Here is a 19,390-nt window from a genome sequence, read left to right as displayed (position 1 = left end):
TCCGTGGTTTCCTTTGCTGTGCAAAAGCTTTTAAATTCAATTAGGTCTCATTTGTTTCTTTTTGCTTTTTGTTTCCTTTGCCTGAGGAGACAGATCCAAAAAAAAAAAAAAAAGGTTGCTATGATTTATGTCGAAGAGTGCTTTCTGCCTGTTTTCTTCTAGAAATTCTAGTCTTACATTTAGGTCTTTTATCCCTTTTGAGTTTTTTTACATGGTGTGAGAAAATGTTCTAATTTCATTCTTTTACATGTAGCTGTCCAGTTTTCCCAGCACCACTTAATGAAGAGACTGTCTTTTCTCCATTGTATATTCTTGCTCCTTTGTTGTAGGGCCATATGTGTATGGGTTGATTTCTGAGCTATTTTGTTGCATTGATCTCTGTGTCTGTTTTTGTGCCAGTACCATATGTGTATGGGTTGATTTCTGAGCTAGTTTGTTGCATTGATCTCTGCGTCTGTTTTTGTGCCAGTACCATACTGTTTCGATTACTGTAGTTTTTTGTAGTATAGTCCAGAAGTCAGGGAGCATGATACCTCCAGCTTTGTTCTTTTTTTCTCAAGATTGCTTTGGCTGGTAACTTTTTTGTTTTGATATGTTTTGGATGCTGTAATTTTTAGGACCTTTAAACCTATTATTTTATAAAAAAAAAAAAAAAAAAAAATTGAGGCCCAGAAGGTTAGGAGTTACGTGAAGTTTTATACCAGATTGGGAGCAGAGCCAAGAGAAGAGAGGTCTGACTAGCAGTCCTGTGCTGTTTTTATTGGGCCACACTGGCCCAGTTGAGTTGTCTAGTTTTCCTACTGTGGCCAAGGGGCCTGGTCATTCAGATTTCCCTTCAGGTGCATACTATACCACTGCACCCCAGCTACTCTGCTTCCCAAGGAGAAGTTGGAGACCACCTGATGAAAGTTGAGCTTGTCCTTACAAGCACTTGCAGAAAACCCTAATGTCCATTTTCTTTGTTATCCCTTTTCATCTGTGAGGAGTTGTGATTAAAGTTTTGTTTTAAAAGAATACTAAAAAAAAAAAAAAATACTAGTGTGAGACAGTCTGCTATAGGGTGTGTTTATAACCTATTTGAAGAGTCTAGACATGAACTGTAGTAATAATAATAATAGCTGTTATTTATCGAATCATTCTAGACAGTGATCTTTATCATATTTTGTCATAATCCCAGTGTAGCCTAATTGGAGACCTCTGCCAGAGCAAGTGGCTTGACTGTTTTAAGAATTTGTCTATTTTGTTCCAGTTGGAAGCCTGCCCTTCTAAGAGTCACCGCAGACCAACAGTGCCATCTAGTGGACGGTGAGAAACTTTCTGGTTCTTGTTCGCTTGAAGGAGTTTGTGGTGGGCTGCAGAGTTAAAAAATTCTTAGTTGGTCTGTAGTAAATATTCTCATAGTCAAGAGTGGTTTTATAGCTATGTATAGGCAAAAAAATTTAAATCAGTGTCATCTGAAATACAGGCACCAGATCCTTAATAAATACCCATCTTTCCTTCTGCCACTAAAACTATAAAATAAGTAGCGTAGCCTTCATGAAAGTAGTGATGTGGTCAGAGGATGGGGAAATGGCTTCCTAGGTAAAGAACAAAGGCATGGAGTCAGAAATGGGGGGGAGGAACTGAGTAAGCTTGGTCAGAATCAGATCATGGCAAGACACACATGAGGAAATTTGGGGGAGGTGCATATGGATTGTCCTTCCCCCCATTTCCTGAAAGTGAGGGGGCCAGGGTCAGGTCCTGGTCTTGAGGAATGGAAAATATTTGGCTCAGTAGCCAAAAGGGTCTTGGTAAGGCTGGGGCCAGCTTTTGTGGTGCTTCGTTTGTTTCTCTATGGTAGACATTAAATTGGGAAAAAAAGGGTAGTGTTTTCTCGGTATGATAAGGAAAAGAGGTGAAGGAATCAAGATACAAATATCTTGAAGGTTAACAGAGTCCAGGAAGACAAACGATACAATAAGTTTAGGTGATTACTGAGTAGGGTAGGATTGAGGGACTAATGCCTGCCTCATTGTGGGGTTCCCAGAGGTAAAAGATGGCTTCTAGAAAGAAGAAAGGGAGGTTGTGGTCTGAGAAAGGGGATTCTTGATTTGAGGAACCAGATGACTTTCAGGCCTGTCTTCCCTGGAAGTTAATTCTCTAAAGAAGTCTCAGTACTGAGAGTATAATGAAGTCCCAGGGCCTCTGTTGCCACCAATAGGTTTTTTTATTGGCTTTAGATCAGATTATTTCCCTCTTCTTATGAGGAAATGGCTGTCCAGGGAGGGGCCCAGGTATTTGAAACAGATGCTAACCACTACCACAAAATTCTTTAGTTTCAGAGTAAAAACTAAAAGTTCTGTAGAGGCAGCAATAAGGTCACAAACCAATTTTCATTTATTTAAATACCCAACACTTTTGAGTATTGTGGTAAATTCTAGAAGGACCTTTGCTTTCTTTGGTCTTTAAGGTTGAATATATAGTACTCGAGGAATTTGTTGAATTTTTGAAACATAACTCATTTACTGCAAAACTGGCAAAAGAATGAATAGGATCACAATTCAAGACAGAGATTTGGACTTTGGCTCAATTTTTCCGCCCAGCTGAAAAACAGCATTGCCATTCCATGGTTATGCGATAATAAATCTATTTGTGGGATTATAAAGCTATTAGAAATATTTAGTTTAAATGTCAGAATGACATAATTTTTTTTTCCAACTAACATAATACCAGTTTTCATATAACACGTGATCTATGCTCCGTAAAGTGGAAAAATACATAAAGATTTGTGGGAGGTAAACCAATAGAGTGGTCACCCGCTTTTACCCTCAGTTCTTTATACTTGTTGGTACTCACCTATCTTGATAAGTCAGGAAAAAATAGATGAAGCAATTTTTTAAATTCCTGAAGTTTTAAAAATCAAACAGTTTCAGGGCGACTTAGTGGTCACCCCTAACTTTTAATAAACCCTTCTCCCCAAAGTTTAGTTGACAGTAGTGGAACTGCTAGTGGTTGGAAAGATGTGAATGGAATGCTGAGACCAAAATGTGGACTCCCTAACTCAGGTACCATATGTGAAAGCAGAGTACAGTAGATCAGTATGTCCTATGTAGTGCCTCAAAGATCCACTAACCAGGATGAACAGCAACTTCCCATGACTGTACAATTTCTGGAGCTTGTACATTTCTTTTAGAATACATAATCATTTGTCACCAGGCTCAATTTAAATGGACTTAATTTCTACTTTCATTTCTCCTCTGGGAGGGTGTGTGACAGGATGACTAAGTCATTGATAACCAATTAAACGGATGTTCCAACTTTTTAATACTAGTCCTAGAACTTTCTGAAATCCTATGGGTTCATTGGCTTTAGAAAGCTTTGATCTGAATAATCTTGTTGTACAGTCAGTTCAGCTGTTTCGAAAAGGCACATATACCCAAGCGTGGTTAATATATAGGGAACAATTTGAGCATAATGTGAACTTTATGTTTGCCTAAGAGGCAATTTTGACTGCAGGGAAAACTTAAGTATGGTACCTGAACTATCCCGGTGGTATTAAGCCATACCCGTCCAGATCTGGTGTTACAGCTTTCCCTCTAATTTCAGATAACCCTCCTTCCACCACTTCACAATATCTCAGTCACAATCTGCAACCCTTCGGACGCCCACTTCCAAAGCAAACCTCCAGTCTTCTTCAAGGTAAAGTGCCACACTTGTAGTGTTAATCTGTTTCTTAAATATTTAACCTATGTAAAACCACCACTGCCTTTTAAAAAATGTTTCTGATAAAGGTTTTCAATGTTATGCGCAAATCCCATTTTCCCCCCCTTTAAGTCCCGTGGGTTTTATTGGACTTTTTGCACGGTGCTGTGATTTTTAGGAATTAAGTATAATGGGATTCTGTCTCCTTTCCTAAAAGGTTATAGGCTGGAAAAGGTTGTAGGCTGGCTTTTCCTCTTTCTATCTGGAAAAAGTTTGCTAACAAAAGTGTTGTTCAACATTTGTTTCTGCAAAAAAAAAAAGAATAAGTTATTAGAAAATTTTGGTGAAAATTTCCCCTATGTGCCACATATGGTTACCAATTTCCAAAGAACGACTGGACACAATAAATGTATCTACTTTATATACTTTAGGTTGGCTAAAATTTCAGTTGACTTTAAGAAAAGTACCTCAAGTGATCATAGTGTCTCCAGGTGTTTGATATGAAAATAATCTGTTCTCTAACTGCAGAATATGGGGGAGATGAGACTACACTCCCTTGCCTATAACATATCCTGGAAGGTATCTATTGAACCGAATCCTTCACCTTTTATATAATGGCAGTCCCAGAAGCAGCTCCTACCCCTCTCCTCCTCTAGAACAAGAGTTTAAGAGTAAATGATTTTGTAAGTCACTGTTGAAAGTATGTTCGAAGTCTCAAACAGCTAATGTGTCTATGGAAAAGGGCTGAAGGCAAATTAATATGTCCCCAACATTCGCTCTGTCCCATTTTTTCTGTTCCTTGAAGGATTGTACAAATACTGCCACCTCTCTGAAGCCTTCCTTAACCCCAGGGCAGTATGTATTACACCTTTTCCATGTGTTTTACACCTTAGTTGACCCTTGAACAGGGGTTTGAACTGTGACTACTTACGTGGACTTTTTCCAGTAAATTCTATAGTACAACATACATGATCCACATTGCTTGAGTCCTTGGACACGAAACTGGATAGAGGGCTGACTAGAAAGTTATATGTGGTTTTTCGACTGTGTGGGCGTCAAGAGCCCCTAAGCCTGTGTTGCACAATGATCCACTGTACTTGTTACATAGCATTTAGCATTGACGGCACAATCTTGAGGTTCCTAATGAATAATTTATCATATTACCAGTGCCAAACACGTAATAAATTCTATCCCAAAATGTCCCCACATATTATAACTCTCATGCTTTGTGAGGCACGTGTGGCCGGGGGCAGTGATCCCTGCATGCCCTTTATCATGAACTTCTTCCACTTACTAAACCTGTATGACTTACCTTGATCCTTTGCTTTTTGTCCTGTGTTCTACAATAGTTTGATAGGACCTGTGAGTCAGTAACCATCCTCACTGTGCTGGCACAGGACTATACGGGCTCTCCTGGGAAAGGAGTCAGTTCCCATCTCATTTTGCACTTACTCGTTTCCATTTGTTCACTGACCCAGCTATCCATATCTTTCACTTGTCAAATCTAGATTCAAGATCTAGGGGGCAGGAAAACAGTGCTGAACTCCTCATGTGTCCCTCAGAATATACCACCTTGCAAAATGGAGTCCAGCTCTGACCTACATGTACAACACAGATCCTTGCAATACCCACCACTGACCCCAGGCCTGAGATCCTTTTTATAGATAAAGCACAGAAAACACAGACAATCCTCCAGTCTTAGCTGCAGCTGGTTGGCTCATACACAGAGAACTGACTGAACAGCTTAAGTCAGCTGTGGAAATCTCCCCAATCAAGAAAGGGAAGCCACTTTGTATGCAGCCAGTGACCCAGAGCTTACTAACATTTTTTTTGTTGGAAAGTCACTTTGCTTTCATTCAAAGAGCCAGATTGATTACTGTGATAACCGAAGTACTTTACTACTACTCAGTTCCTGTACCTTCTATATGGTTTCAAGACATAACCATCAAGATTAACCTAATTATTGGATAGCCAGGAATGTCATAAATTTTGGACTTTGGAAAGGTGTGAGTCTGAATGTTGGTGACAGGGTTGGTGGCATATACCTTTGTATCTTGGCTACTTGTTACACACACCAATTCATTGTGTTTTGTATACTGAATAGCTGTAGGATTTTAATTGTCATTTTCTGTCCCCTCTTCTATGGCTGAAAATCCTGATCTGGTCTGGGCTTTGACAGATTGGCATCTAGAAATAGAACGTGCTGTATCTATAGTATGTGTACATGAGTACACTTTTCTTCTGAAGCTCACTATTCTTACCTAGATAACGTTAAACCCATACCCTATCTACCAAAGGGAAGTAACAGAGAACTAGACAATGATTTCTATGGGTGCTACAATCCCAAAATGCATGGCGGAAGAGAAATTCTGCCATGCATGTAGTAATTAATTCATTAATCAGGAAAAGGAATTCATATGCAGGTTCAAATGACATTAGAATAAATTTAATAGGAGGGACCCAAATATTCAGCACAAGTTTCCCTTTATAAAGTCTCCTTGATCTTGAAGTTTTTCAAATTATTCTGCACACTTAATACTACATCACTGTCTGGAAGAAATGGACATACTCAGATGCTTTCATATGTGAGGAGCATCTGAGCCAACCAGAAGGATGGAGGGGACAAAGTAAATGGTCAGAGGAATTTGTCCATCAGAAATTGGATCAATAACAGCTTCCCAGCCTCATAAAAAGTCAAAGAATGTCTTTAATGATTGATGCAAGCATTATGGTCCTCTCTTTCCACTCCCCCCCCCCACCCCTTACCAAGAATTAGGTCACTAGCATGGGATTCAGACGATAGATAGAATACTCTCATCAGATGAGTCTTCTCTGAAAGCCACACTGCCAGGCTTGATCTCCCTTAGCTTCAGCTATTCTATAGGGGTTGCAGGATGGTTTAAAAGTGGCTCAAACAACAGCAAGAGAAGCAAAAACATTTTGGAAGAAAACCACCAAAGACTTTGGGCCCCTGGCAGACTTTAGGGGACCAGAAGGAGATGGTCTACTCCAGAATTAGTATCATGGGCTTGAAATTAATTTCACATCAAAATTAAATCTGATGGAATATACGAAAACGTTTAAGCAAAACATACCATTTAATGAGTTGAAGCACTTGTGGAAAAAATGGTATTAAAAAGTCAGAGTCTTACAAAAGAAGATGCACATACTCACCAGCCCCGCCCCCCCTTTTAAAACCACTGGCCAAGTAGTTATCATCCATCCCATTAACCCTTGTGCCAGGTAGAGTATTAACGTGAAATGTAATTGCTCACATTCCTGGCTGAACCTTGCCTGGAGTAGAGGGTGGCATAACAAACAGCCTACGTGGAACTAAAAAATGGTGGATATAAGCAACAGGATAAAAACCAAGCAGCTTACAAGGTCACAACTTAGGCTACCACTTTTTTCTTTTAAGCTATGTGTTTTCAGATAGATAGATAAGAAAAGGCCATCCCTTCAACATCCTGCAGGTGTCAGTGGAGGGCTACATATTTCCAGTAAAATTCAAAAGGTAAGGTTAGGGTAGGACTATGTGAGCCTCCTCAAGCAACCAACTGCTAACGGGAGTCAGCTGTTAAAGCCAAGACTCCAAATTAAAGCAGCTTGCCAAGGTCACACAGTAAGTAACAGAACTCATATTCAACCCAGGCTGGCTGACTGCAGGCTCTTCTCTGCCACCTGCCCCCACTCTCTCCTTCTCCTCTCCCTGCGACAGCATCTCTGCGGCGAAGAGCACTTATTTGATATTGTTATGACCACATACTCTCATGATCATGACTTTAATGTATGAGTGAGTTCCTCTTTCAACTAAATGTATTTATTCACAAATAACAAATGTTGGAGTTACCTGTATTCATTAGCTGGGCCACAGGACAAGAAAGTGGAGGCACTTACTTGTGATGACCTGTAACATTTGAAGAAAGCTTAAAAAGCTTACAAGCATCAAAGACCAAGAGGGAAGTGTTCTGGGAGAGGACACTGTATCACAAGAAAATGCTGGTAGTCACCCTGATGATGACGAAGCCCCCAGCCCCCAGTAATAGGCATATCAAGAGGGAGAACTCTTAGACTAGCCAATTTTTGATAAAGTCCTTTTAATGGAAAATGTAAAACCCCTCTCAACTTTACAAAGCCATATGTAACACTTGCACTTTAACAAATAAAAGCAAGCCAATGTTTTAAAAAAATACATCATTAAATGTATATATGTATATATTTACATAGCATATTAAGTTTAATATTTAGCTTTAAAAGTTCACATAAATTTTACCAAAATGAGACAATTTTAAATAAATTACACCTTTTGAAAATGCTTAATTGTACAGTCAATAGCTTCAACAAAATATTGAAGTGTCTGTATTTAGTATCTACTTTATATACTTTATATTTTACAAATTTTACAATCAATCATTTGGCAGTAATTTTCTAATTATGACATGTATGCTGTGCGATTCAGCAATTTCCCAAATGCAGGCAATAGCTGGTGTTTGTGTCCTATTCTCACAGTAACTGTCTCAATGTAGTGAAAAATATCAGTTATTTTAGTAAACTGTACATAGTCACATTTACACTTGATCAACAATATAGCATAGAATTTTGTATTTTTGTCCAAAAATAAATACATCATTTTAAATCTGGCATTTTCACAAACATCATATACACTATAATACAAAAACAGCTATGAATTGCTGCTTTAAAATTTAGCTTGTTTTAATATCACTGAATCACAGGAGCTGTGACTTATGCTATACTGCTGTGGTGTCAGTAACAAGTAATTACTACAAAGAGAATTTCTTGGCACTGATGGTTTTATGAAGCTTAAGTCAGTGTACATACATATCATTGTTCAAGAGTAAGTAATTCCAGTTCAATGGCCTAAAAACATCAAACTGGACCACACCTAATTTTCTTCCATAGCCTCTACTTGATCTTCATGTATCTTCAAAGCTCTCACCATTTCCTTGACTGCATGATACAAGATATTTTTAACCTGAAAGAGATGTTGGTATTTCTAATCACTTCAGCAGGAGATAAATTAACAAATGAAAACTGCACCAGAATTAAAAAAAAAAACAACTGTTAAGCCAAAAGTTAAAATTAGTCATACTGGCGTTAATCTTTGGTTGTTATCCTAATGTGACAAACTAGGCAATGATGGCCTAAGCTGTTATGCATGTTTTATAATTCTGAATATAAAAAGCCTGCAGAACAGGAGCTAGTTAGAAAACTCATCTCTTACCTGTAGCTTATCATCATAATTGATTTCTTCCTTCAAAAGTCTCAGTTCTTGTGTTAAATGAAATGACTGTACTAGGTGTTCTGGAGACACAAAGTCTTCAGTTACCTGAATACAGCTGTGAAAATTCTGTACCTATTCCCCAAACAGAAACAGAAAAATATAAGTTTTAGGAGGTGGGAATAAAGAGAAGCAAAGTTGTCTGCTAACAAACACAAGAGACAATTCACCAGAGAACTTATTTTCTCCAAAACATCAAATGCATTTCAAAGTGGAACACTACACTTTATGAGAAAGCTTATCACTGAAAAGCTTCATGTAAATGGAATATTTTTTAAACGATGCAAAGAAAAGAACTTTTCTAGGAATCCTTCAGAGAGGCTGATAATCAGATCCTAATTATCAATTTTGTCAAGGTGGATTTTGGGGTGTTACTTAAAAACAACAACAACAAAACGCTAACTGGAAGGTATCTGTTTCACCAATCAGTGCAATCAATCCGTATGTCTGTTGTTGCTCCTTTGACTTTCTGCATTTGGTCATTTCACTGTTAACTTTTACACCAGAGAGTAGATGAAAGGAAATGAAACTTAGTTTGATTATTTATGAGGAACTGTGATGAAAACTGTAGTTCCAGACAGATCTACTGACCACAACAGATTTAGAATTCTCCGAGGATTTTGTTTGTGCCTTTTTTTTTTCTTTTGTGCCTTTTCTTTCAAATCAACCAATTAAAGATACCCTTCAGTCTCTTGTGGCATCAGTACAACTGTTTTTCTACTAGTTCTCCCTCTCTTGACTAAATGGTATTCACAAGAAGCCAGTCAGTATCTTACCTGTTATTTGTTCAGCATGTACAAACTAACTCTGCACTTCACAATTTCTTAGAACTGCTTTCTATCAATACTCAGGATAATGAGAAAGGACTCAAGCTTATCCAATCTGGATTTTGTTTCTTTGCTGTCCTCTAGTGATATTAAAATATATCATAAAATTCCTGGGAAAGGAGAAATAACTGAACAACTAAACATTTACATTTATTCTAATTTTTAAAGTATGAAAGTAAATTTCGTTGGGAGAAGTGAGCAGAGGGGGATAACAAGTGGGGAATAGAGACTGTGGAAAAACTCTGATGATAGAGTGATGAAACTCCAAAGGGGCTGGAATTGCTCCTCTGGGCATAGTGACCACCTGAACAGCTGTAGATGTCTTTATTCTTTAACTGAAGCACTGTGCCTTTACTGATAACTCGGTAGCATATATATTAAACATTTTCTTCCTTTAATCATTAGGTTGTTGATTCCTGTGGAGGATGAACATAGTGGATGCCTCACATTTTCAGCACTGCTGTACAGTCTCATTGGATCTTCATTATGTGTCTGTAGAACAGATGCTCTATTTCACAGAGAAGGAAACTATGGATAAGCAGTTCAGCGCCTGTTCCAAGATAAATCAGCCAATAAATGGCAAGTCAACAGGAACCCAGCTCCTGTGATATCTTGTCTAACAGATGCTTTACAGTCCTACATGAACTCAGTCATACCAGCATACACAGGCTCCAAATGCCCTGTCTTATCTTACATTCATCTGAACATGCTGTGGGGATTAAGTCCTTCTAAAGTTCTAGCATGTAACTTTTAGCATATGCAACTATTTTTTTAAAAATAATTTCTCTTCACTGATATTCTAATTGCATTCATACATCATTTGCCTGGTTTTATTTCTTTTTTCCCTAGTCCTTTAGCCCTTTGAGCATATTTAAGATAACTGACTTGAAAGTCTATCTAGTAAGTCTGATGTCTGGCCTTCCTCAGGGACAGTTTCTGTTGAGGTATTTTTTTCCCCATGAATGGGCCCTACTTTCCTGTTTCTGTGTATGCTTTGTGACTTTTTGTTGAAAACTGGACATCTAAACATTATAATGTGGTAACTAGAATCAGGTTCTCCCCTGCCTCAGAGTCTGCTGCTGTTGACAGGGATTGTAGTCATCCATTTGTTTTGTGACCTTTCCAAACTAATTTTGCAAAGACTATTCCTCTTCTGGCGTGCTCACTGATGTCTCTGTTCGGTTATCTCAGGTGGTCAGCCAGTGACCTGTCAGAGATTTCCTTGAAGGCCAAAACTCAGATGTCCTCTTCTTCATTAAGCAGTCCCCTGGTCGATGTAAGTTCTGAATTTAGATTCCAGAGCTCTGAAAAAGTTGATTCTTATGGTTGTTTTAAAATCACTTTTAGAACAGTGACTTTCATTAGTGGTTACAAGATGTTATTTTGTTTCCTAATGACCTCAACTTGATATATATTGCTTAAAGACTTAAGGGTTAGTTTGCAAAGGCAAGGTTCAGTTTTAAGGTGGAATATATTTGAACTTCCCATTCCACTTACCCCTTTTTGTGCCATCTTTGAGTCATTTACATTTCACTTCCTTGGCAGACTGTCTTATTCATACTTGCCTTCAAGATCAGTTGTAATCATAAATAAGTAATGTTAAGAAAATGTAACTTTTGTTTTCAGAGTAGGAAAGTTATTATCTTGACACTGTGATTTTGTCTGAGTCCTTTTAGTCATAAGAATGTAGAGAATTTACAACTTAGCAATATTATTAACTTACTTGAATGACCAAATACAATCAGTTAAGTAGTTGAGAACAAAATTATCAGTAAAGATTTTGTGTTAATTTAAAAAAACTGTTGCTGTTTAAAACTGAAAGCTACTCTAAACCTCAGGACACTAGAGCTGAGAAAGTAAATCCTGGAGGTCAAGATTCACCTGCTTTATCTAAGGGTATACACAGGGTTTCACAGACTCAGCCACGTTTGCCAACAGAAGATTTTTAAGCCTGCAATTCTAGAGTAGTTCTTAGAATACAAAGAGGGCTGTGGCTATGATACTGTCGCTCAGCTTGCCGACATATACATCTGAATGCCGCTGCACAGAGTTGTCCCGTGTCCGTCTCTCCTCCCGCCCCAGGCTTCTCTAAGTGCTCACTGCTGACAAATCAAAGAAAGGTATGTTGATTCTTCCCTAGCACTGCTGGCCAGTCAAGTCATGCACTATCATTTGGACGAAAGTTTTTTGTTATATGCCTTGGGTTTTGCAAGGGCTTCCTATCTGTGTGGTTCTCAAAGTGTGGTTCCTGGACAGTAACGTCAGCGTCACCTGGGAACTTGTTAGAAATGTAAAATTCCAGGTACCTCCTCAGACCCACTGAATCAGAAACTCTGGGCATGGGGTCTAGCAATCTGTGTTATATCAAGCCCTCCAGGAATTCTGATGTATGCTAAAGTGTGAGGGAAGCACTGAGACTCTGGGGTTATTTAAAGGGCTACCTGTGGTTTACTGGAAGTGTTGAAGCCATCAATGAAAAGTTTTCAGGACCTCTATGGACTACGTAAGTTGTAAATAATAATGCGCATTGTCTTAAATCCAAGTTAACATTGTTAACAGAGTTCATACTTCCTTTTAATTCTCTCTCAAAACCACATTACCACCACTTGTGAGTCACGGACAACACCCTTTAAACAGAGTACAAATAACTGTGCTGTCATTGTCATATCACATAAGGGAAGGAAGGTAGAAATTCTTGCAATTCTGTGCCAAAATATGCAGCAGAGAAGTTTTTACTTGGAACACTCAACAATTTAGTGGCAGAGATCAGAATAGAATTTGCCAGTCTAGATGCTGTTTCAGTCTATTTAAGTATAGCATCTTAAGTAGGTGTGTGTGTGTGTGAGTACAGAATAGAATACAAGTACATACTGTTTAAGTGAGGCTAAAGCAGAGTGACTTGTGAACTAAGCTTTTTAACAGGATTACTTTGCCCACTATTTTGAGAAAAAAAGGCTATTCTCTTCCCTCTCTTCCCCCAAGAAAGTATAAGCAGTAGAGAGACATTTACATGCAGGGACTCTCTCTGCATAATAGCGATTGCCTCTGGAGTAGAGGAACTGAGGGCAAAGGTGAGAAAGACTTAATTTTCACTGTGAACCATCGTGTACTGTTTGTTTGAATTTTAAAAAATCATATGAATGCCTTACATTTTCAAAAGAAAGTATTTTAAAATTGTTTTCTTGACAAACAGTACAGGAACAACTGCATATCCATATGCAAAAAAACTGAACTTCAGTCCACACTCTGCACTATATACAAAAATTAACCTAAAAATGGATAACAGACCTGTATGTAAGACTATCAACTATAAAACTTCTAGAAGAAAATTTAAGAGAAAGTCTTTTTGATCTTGGGCTAGGCAAAATTTTTCAGATACAATAAAAGTATATAATACATTAAAAAAAAATTGATCAACTGAACTTCATCAAAATTTAAGAACTGCTCTTTGGAAGACACCATTAAGAAAATGGAAGGACAACCCACAGGTTGGGAGAATATATGTGCAAAAGCACATATCAGATAAAGAACTTAGAGTAGATAAAGACATTCAACATAGTAAGAAAAAAAGAACCCAATTACAAAAATGTATATATAAATGTATTGCAAATACTTCTTCTCCCACTCTTGGGTTACGTTTTCACTCTCTTAATAGTGCTTTTCTTAATGAACAGAAATTCTTAATTTTAATATATCCCAGCCTATCCATGTTGAAAAAATGGACAAATATTTGAACACATTTACCAAAACAGATTTACAGATGGCAAATAAACACGAGAAAAGATGTTCAACATATTTAGTTATTAAGAAAATGTAAATTAAAGCCATAGTGAGATTCAAATGCTTAAAAACAAAACTGACAGTAAGCAGAGGAGATGGGACTCACATGTACTGCTTTGGGGAATGGAACATGGTACAACCACCAGCCTGGCAGTATCTTATAAAGTTACTCACACGCTTATCATGTGACCAGGTGGTCCCACTACTCGGTATTTACCCAACTGAAATGAAAACCTATATTCATACAAAAACCTGTACGTAAATGTGGCTTATAGTGGATTTATTATTGCCCCAAACTGAAAACAACAATGAAAAACTACCCAGTAATAAGAACAACTACTGATGTACACAATAACATGGATGAAACTCAAATACATTATGCTGAATAAGAAAAGTCAGACTCAAAGGCTACATATTGTATAATTCCAATCATTATGACATTCATATAAAGGCAGGACTATAGGAAAAGAAAATAGATAAGTGGTTGTAGGGATGTCAGGAGAAGAGGTTGACTAAAAAGTGGTGGGTAGATCAGTGGAACAGGATGCAAAGTCCAGAGATAAACCCACGCACATCTAAACTATGACAAAGGAGGCAAGAGTGTCCAAGGGAGAAAAGACACTCTCTTTAATAAGTGGTGTTGGGAAAATTGGACAGCTACATGTAAAAGAATGAAATTAGAACACACCCTAACACCACACACAAAAATAAACTCTAAAGACCTAAATGTAAGACCAGATACTATAAAACTCTTAGAGGAAAACAGGCAGAACACTCTCTGACGTGAACAGCAGCAAGATCTTTTTTGATCTACCTCCTAGATTAATGAAAATAAAAATAAATGGAACCTAATTAAACTAAAAAGCTTTTTTGCACAGCAAAGAAAACCAACAAAATGAAAAGACAACCCTCAGAATGGGAGAAAATATTTGCCAGTGAAGCGACCAACAAGGGATTAATCTCCAAAATATACAAACAGCTCATGCAGCTCAATATCAAAAAAACACAACCCAATCAAAAAATGGGCAGAAGATCTAAACAGACATTTTTCCAAAGAAGACATACAAATGGCCAAAAGGCACATGAAAAGATGCTCACCATCACTAGTTATTAGAGAAATGCAAATCAAAAGCACAGTGAGGTCACACTGGTCAGAATAGCCATCATCAAAAGATCTACAAACAAATGCTGGAGAGGGTGTGGAAAAAAGGGAACCCTCCTACACTGTTGGTGGGAATGTAAATTGGTATAGCTACTATGGAGAACAGTATGCAGGTTCCTTAAGAAACTAAAAATAGAACTACCATATGATCCAGCAATCCCACTCCTGGGCATATATCTAGAGAAAACTGTAATTTGAAAAGATACATGCACCCCAATGTTCACTGCAGCACTATTTACAATAGCCAGGACATGTAGCAACCTAAATGCCCACCGACAGAGGAATGGATAAAGAAGATGTGGTATATATATATACAATGGAATATTACTCAGCCATAAAAAAGGAACGAAATAATGCCATTTGCAGCAACATGGATGGACCTAGAGATTGTCATACTGAGTGAAGTAAGAGAAAGACAAATATATGATATCGCTTATATGCGGAGTCTAAGAAAATGGTACAAATGAACTTATGTACAAAACAAAAATAGAGTCGCAGATGTAGAAAACACTTATGGTTACCCAGGGGGGAAAGGGAGGGGAGGGATAAATTGGAAGACTGGGATTGACACATACACACTACTACATATAAAACAGATGACTAATGGACCTATTGTATAGCACAGGGAACTCTACTCAATACTCTGTAATGGCCTGTATGGGAAAAGAATCTAAAAAAAGAGTGGATATATGTGTATGTATAACTGATTCACTTTGCTGAACACCTGAAACTAATACAACATTATAAATCAACTCTACTCCAATAAAAATTAAAAACAAAAATGAGTGGGGGGGAGTAAGAGGGAATTTTTTGAAGTGATGGCAATGTTCTTTATTTTGATTGTGTTGTTGCCTAACTACATATTTGTCAAAACTTACAGAACTGTACACTAAAAAGTACATTTATTATATGCAAATGATACCTAAAAAATGCACTGTCCAGTTTGACTTTTAAGAAAATGGATACTGGATAAACTGAGTATGTGAGTAAGGATTTTCAAGGGAACCTGTTTTGTATTATCAAATAATTACACCTAGTTAGAAAAATATTTACTGTGCTATTCTCTTAAACAGACTGCTCCTTTGAGGGCATTTTACATCTGAATACAGATTAGCTATTTTCTGATAAGAGGCTAGAAGGCCAAAGAATAGTATGTGGGGTGAATCCCAGTTAAACATGAATCATAAATGACACATCTCTGAAATGATGTAAGTCCATGAGAAAATAAAACAATTTAACATAAATAATACATTCATTTAATTAATACACTTAATTATATTTTACAATAAATGCTGTTTGAGATCTAAGAATGATAAATCTAACCCTGAACTTGACATCTTAAAAACCAAGCAACTATTCTCACTTAAGAAATATTTGTGGCTGTTATAATAGTGTCACAAATATTACACAGGCAATAATTGCATATAGTTATATAAAATGTAGGAAACTTTGCTTGGTAAAAGTACACACATCAGATACATCTCAATAACCAGGTGGTGGCAAACGTGGGGAACCAACTCTGAGGCAAACTAGTTTTCTGGATTCTTGGGTTTCCTTTGCACTCTGTTACTATGAGTGCTAAACTGCTCTGTGGTAGCTTCAGTCTACTTATAGGAACCCACTGTATGCTTTTAATCCAAACTCTCCATATCACCATCGATTCTATGCCATTCTTCTAGGTGCCACACAGTCAAGCCACGAAAAAAAGACTAGATGTATATTTCAGTTTTAAAGTTTTGTGAATCAGTAGCTATAAAAATTACGTAGCATCTTTCTTTCGACATGCTATTGCTACGTTAGCGAACTAAAAAGAGTCAGGAAGTACAGTGAAAGCCTGAATTATGGAATGGTCTACCTAATAACTCATTCTACTCATATTTGGTGCCTTAGAAAATGTATCATCTCTAAGTCCTGATACTCCCCCCTCCCACTGTTAAGTCTCAACTATTGAGAACTGAATATATACAGTAAACTCTTTTTTTCCTAAAAAGTCTTTGAAATTAGATTTCAATCTACCAAACAGTAACAATACAAAAATGGAAATCTGGCTCATGTTTATACAATTTAAGGTCTCAAAGCATTTAATTACGCCAGATCTCATCAAGCACTGAAAAGCTGTTTCGGTAATTTCTTAATGAAGGCATACTGGTGTAGGTCATTCTCTTTCTTACATCTTCTTTCATTTATACTTATACTCAGAACAATTTCTTTCTGGTTCTTTCAGTAACAAGTGTGTTAGAAGCAACTTTTTATATACCTGATGAAGTGCTCCTGCTGGTAAGACAATGGCATCACCAAGGAACTGAATAAGAGTGCAGGCTTTGACTCCATATTCCTCAAGCAGTCTTTGGCGAAGCTTTTTGTTCACATACCAACTCTGGTCACGAATTGGATCGTGTTCTGGTAGAACTTCAAGGCCTTGTTCTTTTGAAATCTGAAATATAGATTAAAATGAAAATATATACCCCAATTTAAGTAAAGAAAATGGTAAATCCTGTTCAGTTAAATTTCAATTTTCTTTACAATAACAGTCTGTTCTCAGAATCTTCTGGAACGATGACTGAGCTTAAGTTAAAGAAAATGATACTCTACAACTGGAAAAGCCAAAGGACATGAAAACAATATTGCACACTGATACACTATTAATAAAGTAAATCATACTCCCTTCTTACCTTCTCCTTCCACTATGAAGTTCTTTTTAAAAAAATAGTTTTATTAACTATTATTTCTTTTTCAGTCTTTTTTTTTTTTTTTTTGGCTGCACCGTGCAACATGTGGGATCTTAGTTCCCCGACGAGGGATCAAACCCGTGCCCCCTGCAGTCGGAAGCGCAGAGCCCTAACCACTGGTACGACGGGGAATTCTCTCCACTATGACGCTTTCATCCATTTGGTTCCTTACAATTATTTTAAGAGTATAGCACAAAGACGGGGAAAAGCTTAGTTTAGTAGCTTTTTTACAAAAGCCAAACCATTTGTATGTGTGGACATCATAAACATTCATTCATTCATTCACTCAGCTGCGTGGGGTCTTAGTTGTGGCACTTGGGATCTTCGTTGCGGCATGCGGGATCTAGTTCCCTGGCCAGGTATTGAATCTGGGCCCCCTGCATTGGGAGTGTAGAGTCTTAACCACTGGACCACCAGGCAAGTCCCCATAAACATTTCTTTTTGCTGCTCTTTTTTTAAGGTAGGTACACAGATAAATACCTTTATATTGCTAACCTTCTAACCCTTGACAAATCACTTTCAAGGGACCCTCTGACAAACCAGTGAAACATTCTGCTTTAAAAAGCATAATTTATAACATTTTAAATTAAAAGACTGGTAGGTAGTTCTGGGATAAAATAGTAGTTACAGGGCCATAGCTCCCTCGCTTCACACGGACCAAAGACAGACCTTAAGTCCATTCAGAAAGAAGATGAAGTACAATAAGAAAAACAGCAATTATGGTCCATTAAAAGAAATCCCTATAATTACAAAATTCAGAAAATATTTGAGAAAAGGGTTTGAACCAATTTCAGATTAATGTGTCACTTTTTTAACAAGTATACAATTACTCAATTTCAGTCTATTCAAATAAGTATCACAGAGCAATCAGATATGACAGAGCAGAATTACTGTCTAGGTCAACAGCCAAAAATACCAATTAAAAAAAATTCTGCCTTCTTTACGTGTTTCTATGACAGATTTTATATTCTATAATTCCAATCACTACTTTTCATCAAGGGTAACATCTGACTCATCAACAGGTTCTTTAAGGGGATGAAGGAGTACTACTAACTGAGAAGAAGCTGCCATTCAAATTCCTCATGAGAAAGGAGCTTTTGATTTTCAACAACAAAAAATTCCATCCTCCTGTGTAAAAATTACTCCATCATCTTATACTGCTGAATGCCCATGAAGTTACATTAAAATTTAAGTCTCTGCTCAAGGTGAAGAGATAAAACTGTCTGTAACCTAAATTATACCTTCTGAAGAAATTCCCTTATCTTGTCAACATCTTTCCCAGCATAAATATGCCACAGGGCACCAGGTATTTCACTTGAGTCCTTCAATCGTTTTCTTAAAATGTCATCCAAATCTTCTTCCTCAAATTTCTTAAGTATTCCTGAAACACAGAATATATTCAAACTGGTCAGTAAAGACTACCAGAAAGCCAAGTCTCCTAAAATTGATCTATCATAGTAGCACAGTGCCTGACTAGATTGGGACTCTTAAAGAGGAGATAAACCCAGTTATACATGAAAACTGTTAGAACTATATAAGAGCAGAGAACAATGGCCTGGGGTAACTGGGAACAGAATCAACAGTAACTTTCCAGTTCATGTGTTTTCTGTAAACCAATGGATGGGAGATAAAAATGCAAGGACTTTTAACTCAAACATAACCAACTTTCCTCCTGTCCCAAGGGTGTGGTCATAACAATGTTTTGTACTCACAGCATTTCATAACTTACAAAGGACTATCATGACCACTATTATGGTAGGCAAGGATCATAACCTTTACTTTACAGCTGAGCAAAAAGGTTCAGTGAGGAGAAGGGATTTATTCATTGCCATGACTAATGAATGGCAGAGCAAAATGTCTTCTGACTAATTTCTGGGAGATCTCATTTACTATTATTGGTTAATCTGTAATC

At 37.4% G+C, this 19,390-nt stretch overlaps 1 protein-coding gene across 4 annotated transcripts in view; it reads right to left on the bottom strand.

Moving 5' to 3' along the window:
* Positions 1-7,912: 7,912 nt before the first annotated feature.
* JMJD1C (jumonji domain containing 1C) overlaps positions 7,913-19,390 on the bottom strand; it is a 305,803-nt gene continuing 294,325 nt past the window's right edge. For all 4 annotated transcript variants that reach the window (XM_061181512.1, XM_061181501.1, XM_061181505.1 and 1 more), the window contains 4 exons: positions 18,720-18,859; positions 17,007-17,183; positions 8,924-9,055; positions 7,913-8,674 (listed from right to left, as the gene is read on the bottom strand). In XM_061181512.1, the coding sequence (XP_061037495.1) occupies positions 8,585-8,674; positions 8,924-9,055; positions 17,007-17,183; positions 18,720-18,859 (539 nt within the window). In that variant the 3' untranslated portion in view covers positions 7,913-8,584. The remainder of the gene's footprint in view (positions 8,675-8,923; positions 9,056-17,006; positions 17,184-18,719; positions 18,860-19,390) is intronic.

This window comes from Eubalaena glacialis, chromosome 1 (assembly GCF_028564815.1).
Source record: "Eubalaena glacialis isolate mEubGla1 chromosome 1, mEubGla1.1.hap2.+ XY, whole genome shotgun sequence".
Taxonomy (NCBI): Eukaryota; Metazoa; Chordata; class Mammalia; order Artiodactyla; family Balaenidae; genus Eubalaena; species Eubalaena glacialis.
Note: the sequence above shows the minus strand (reverse complement) of the source record. Positions and strands in the feature narration are given on the sequence as shown.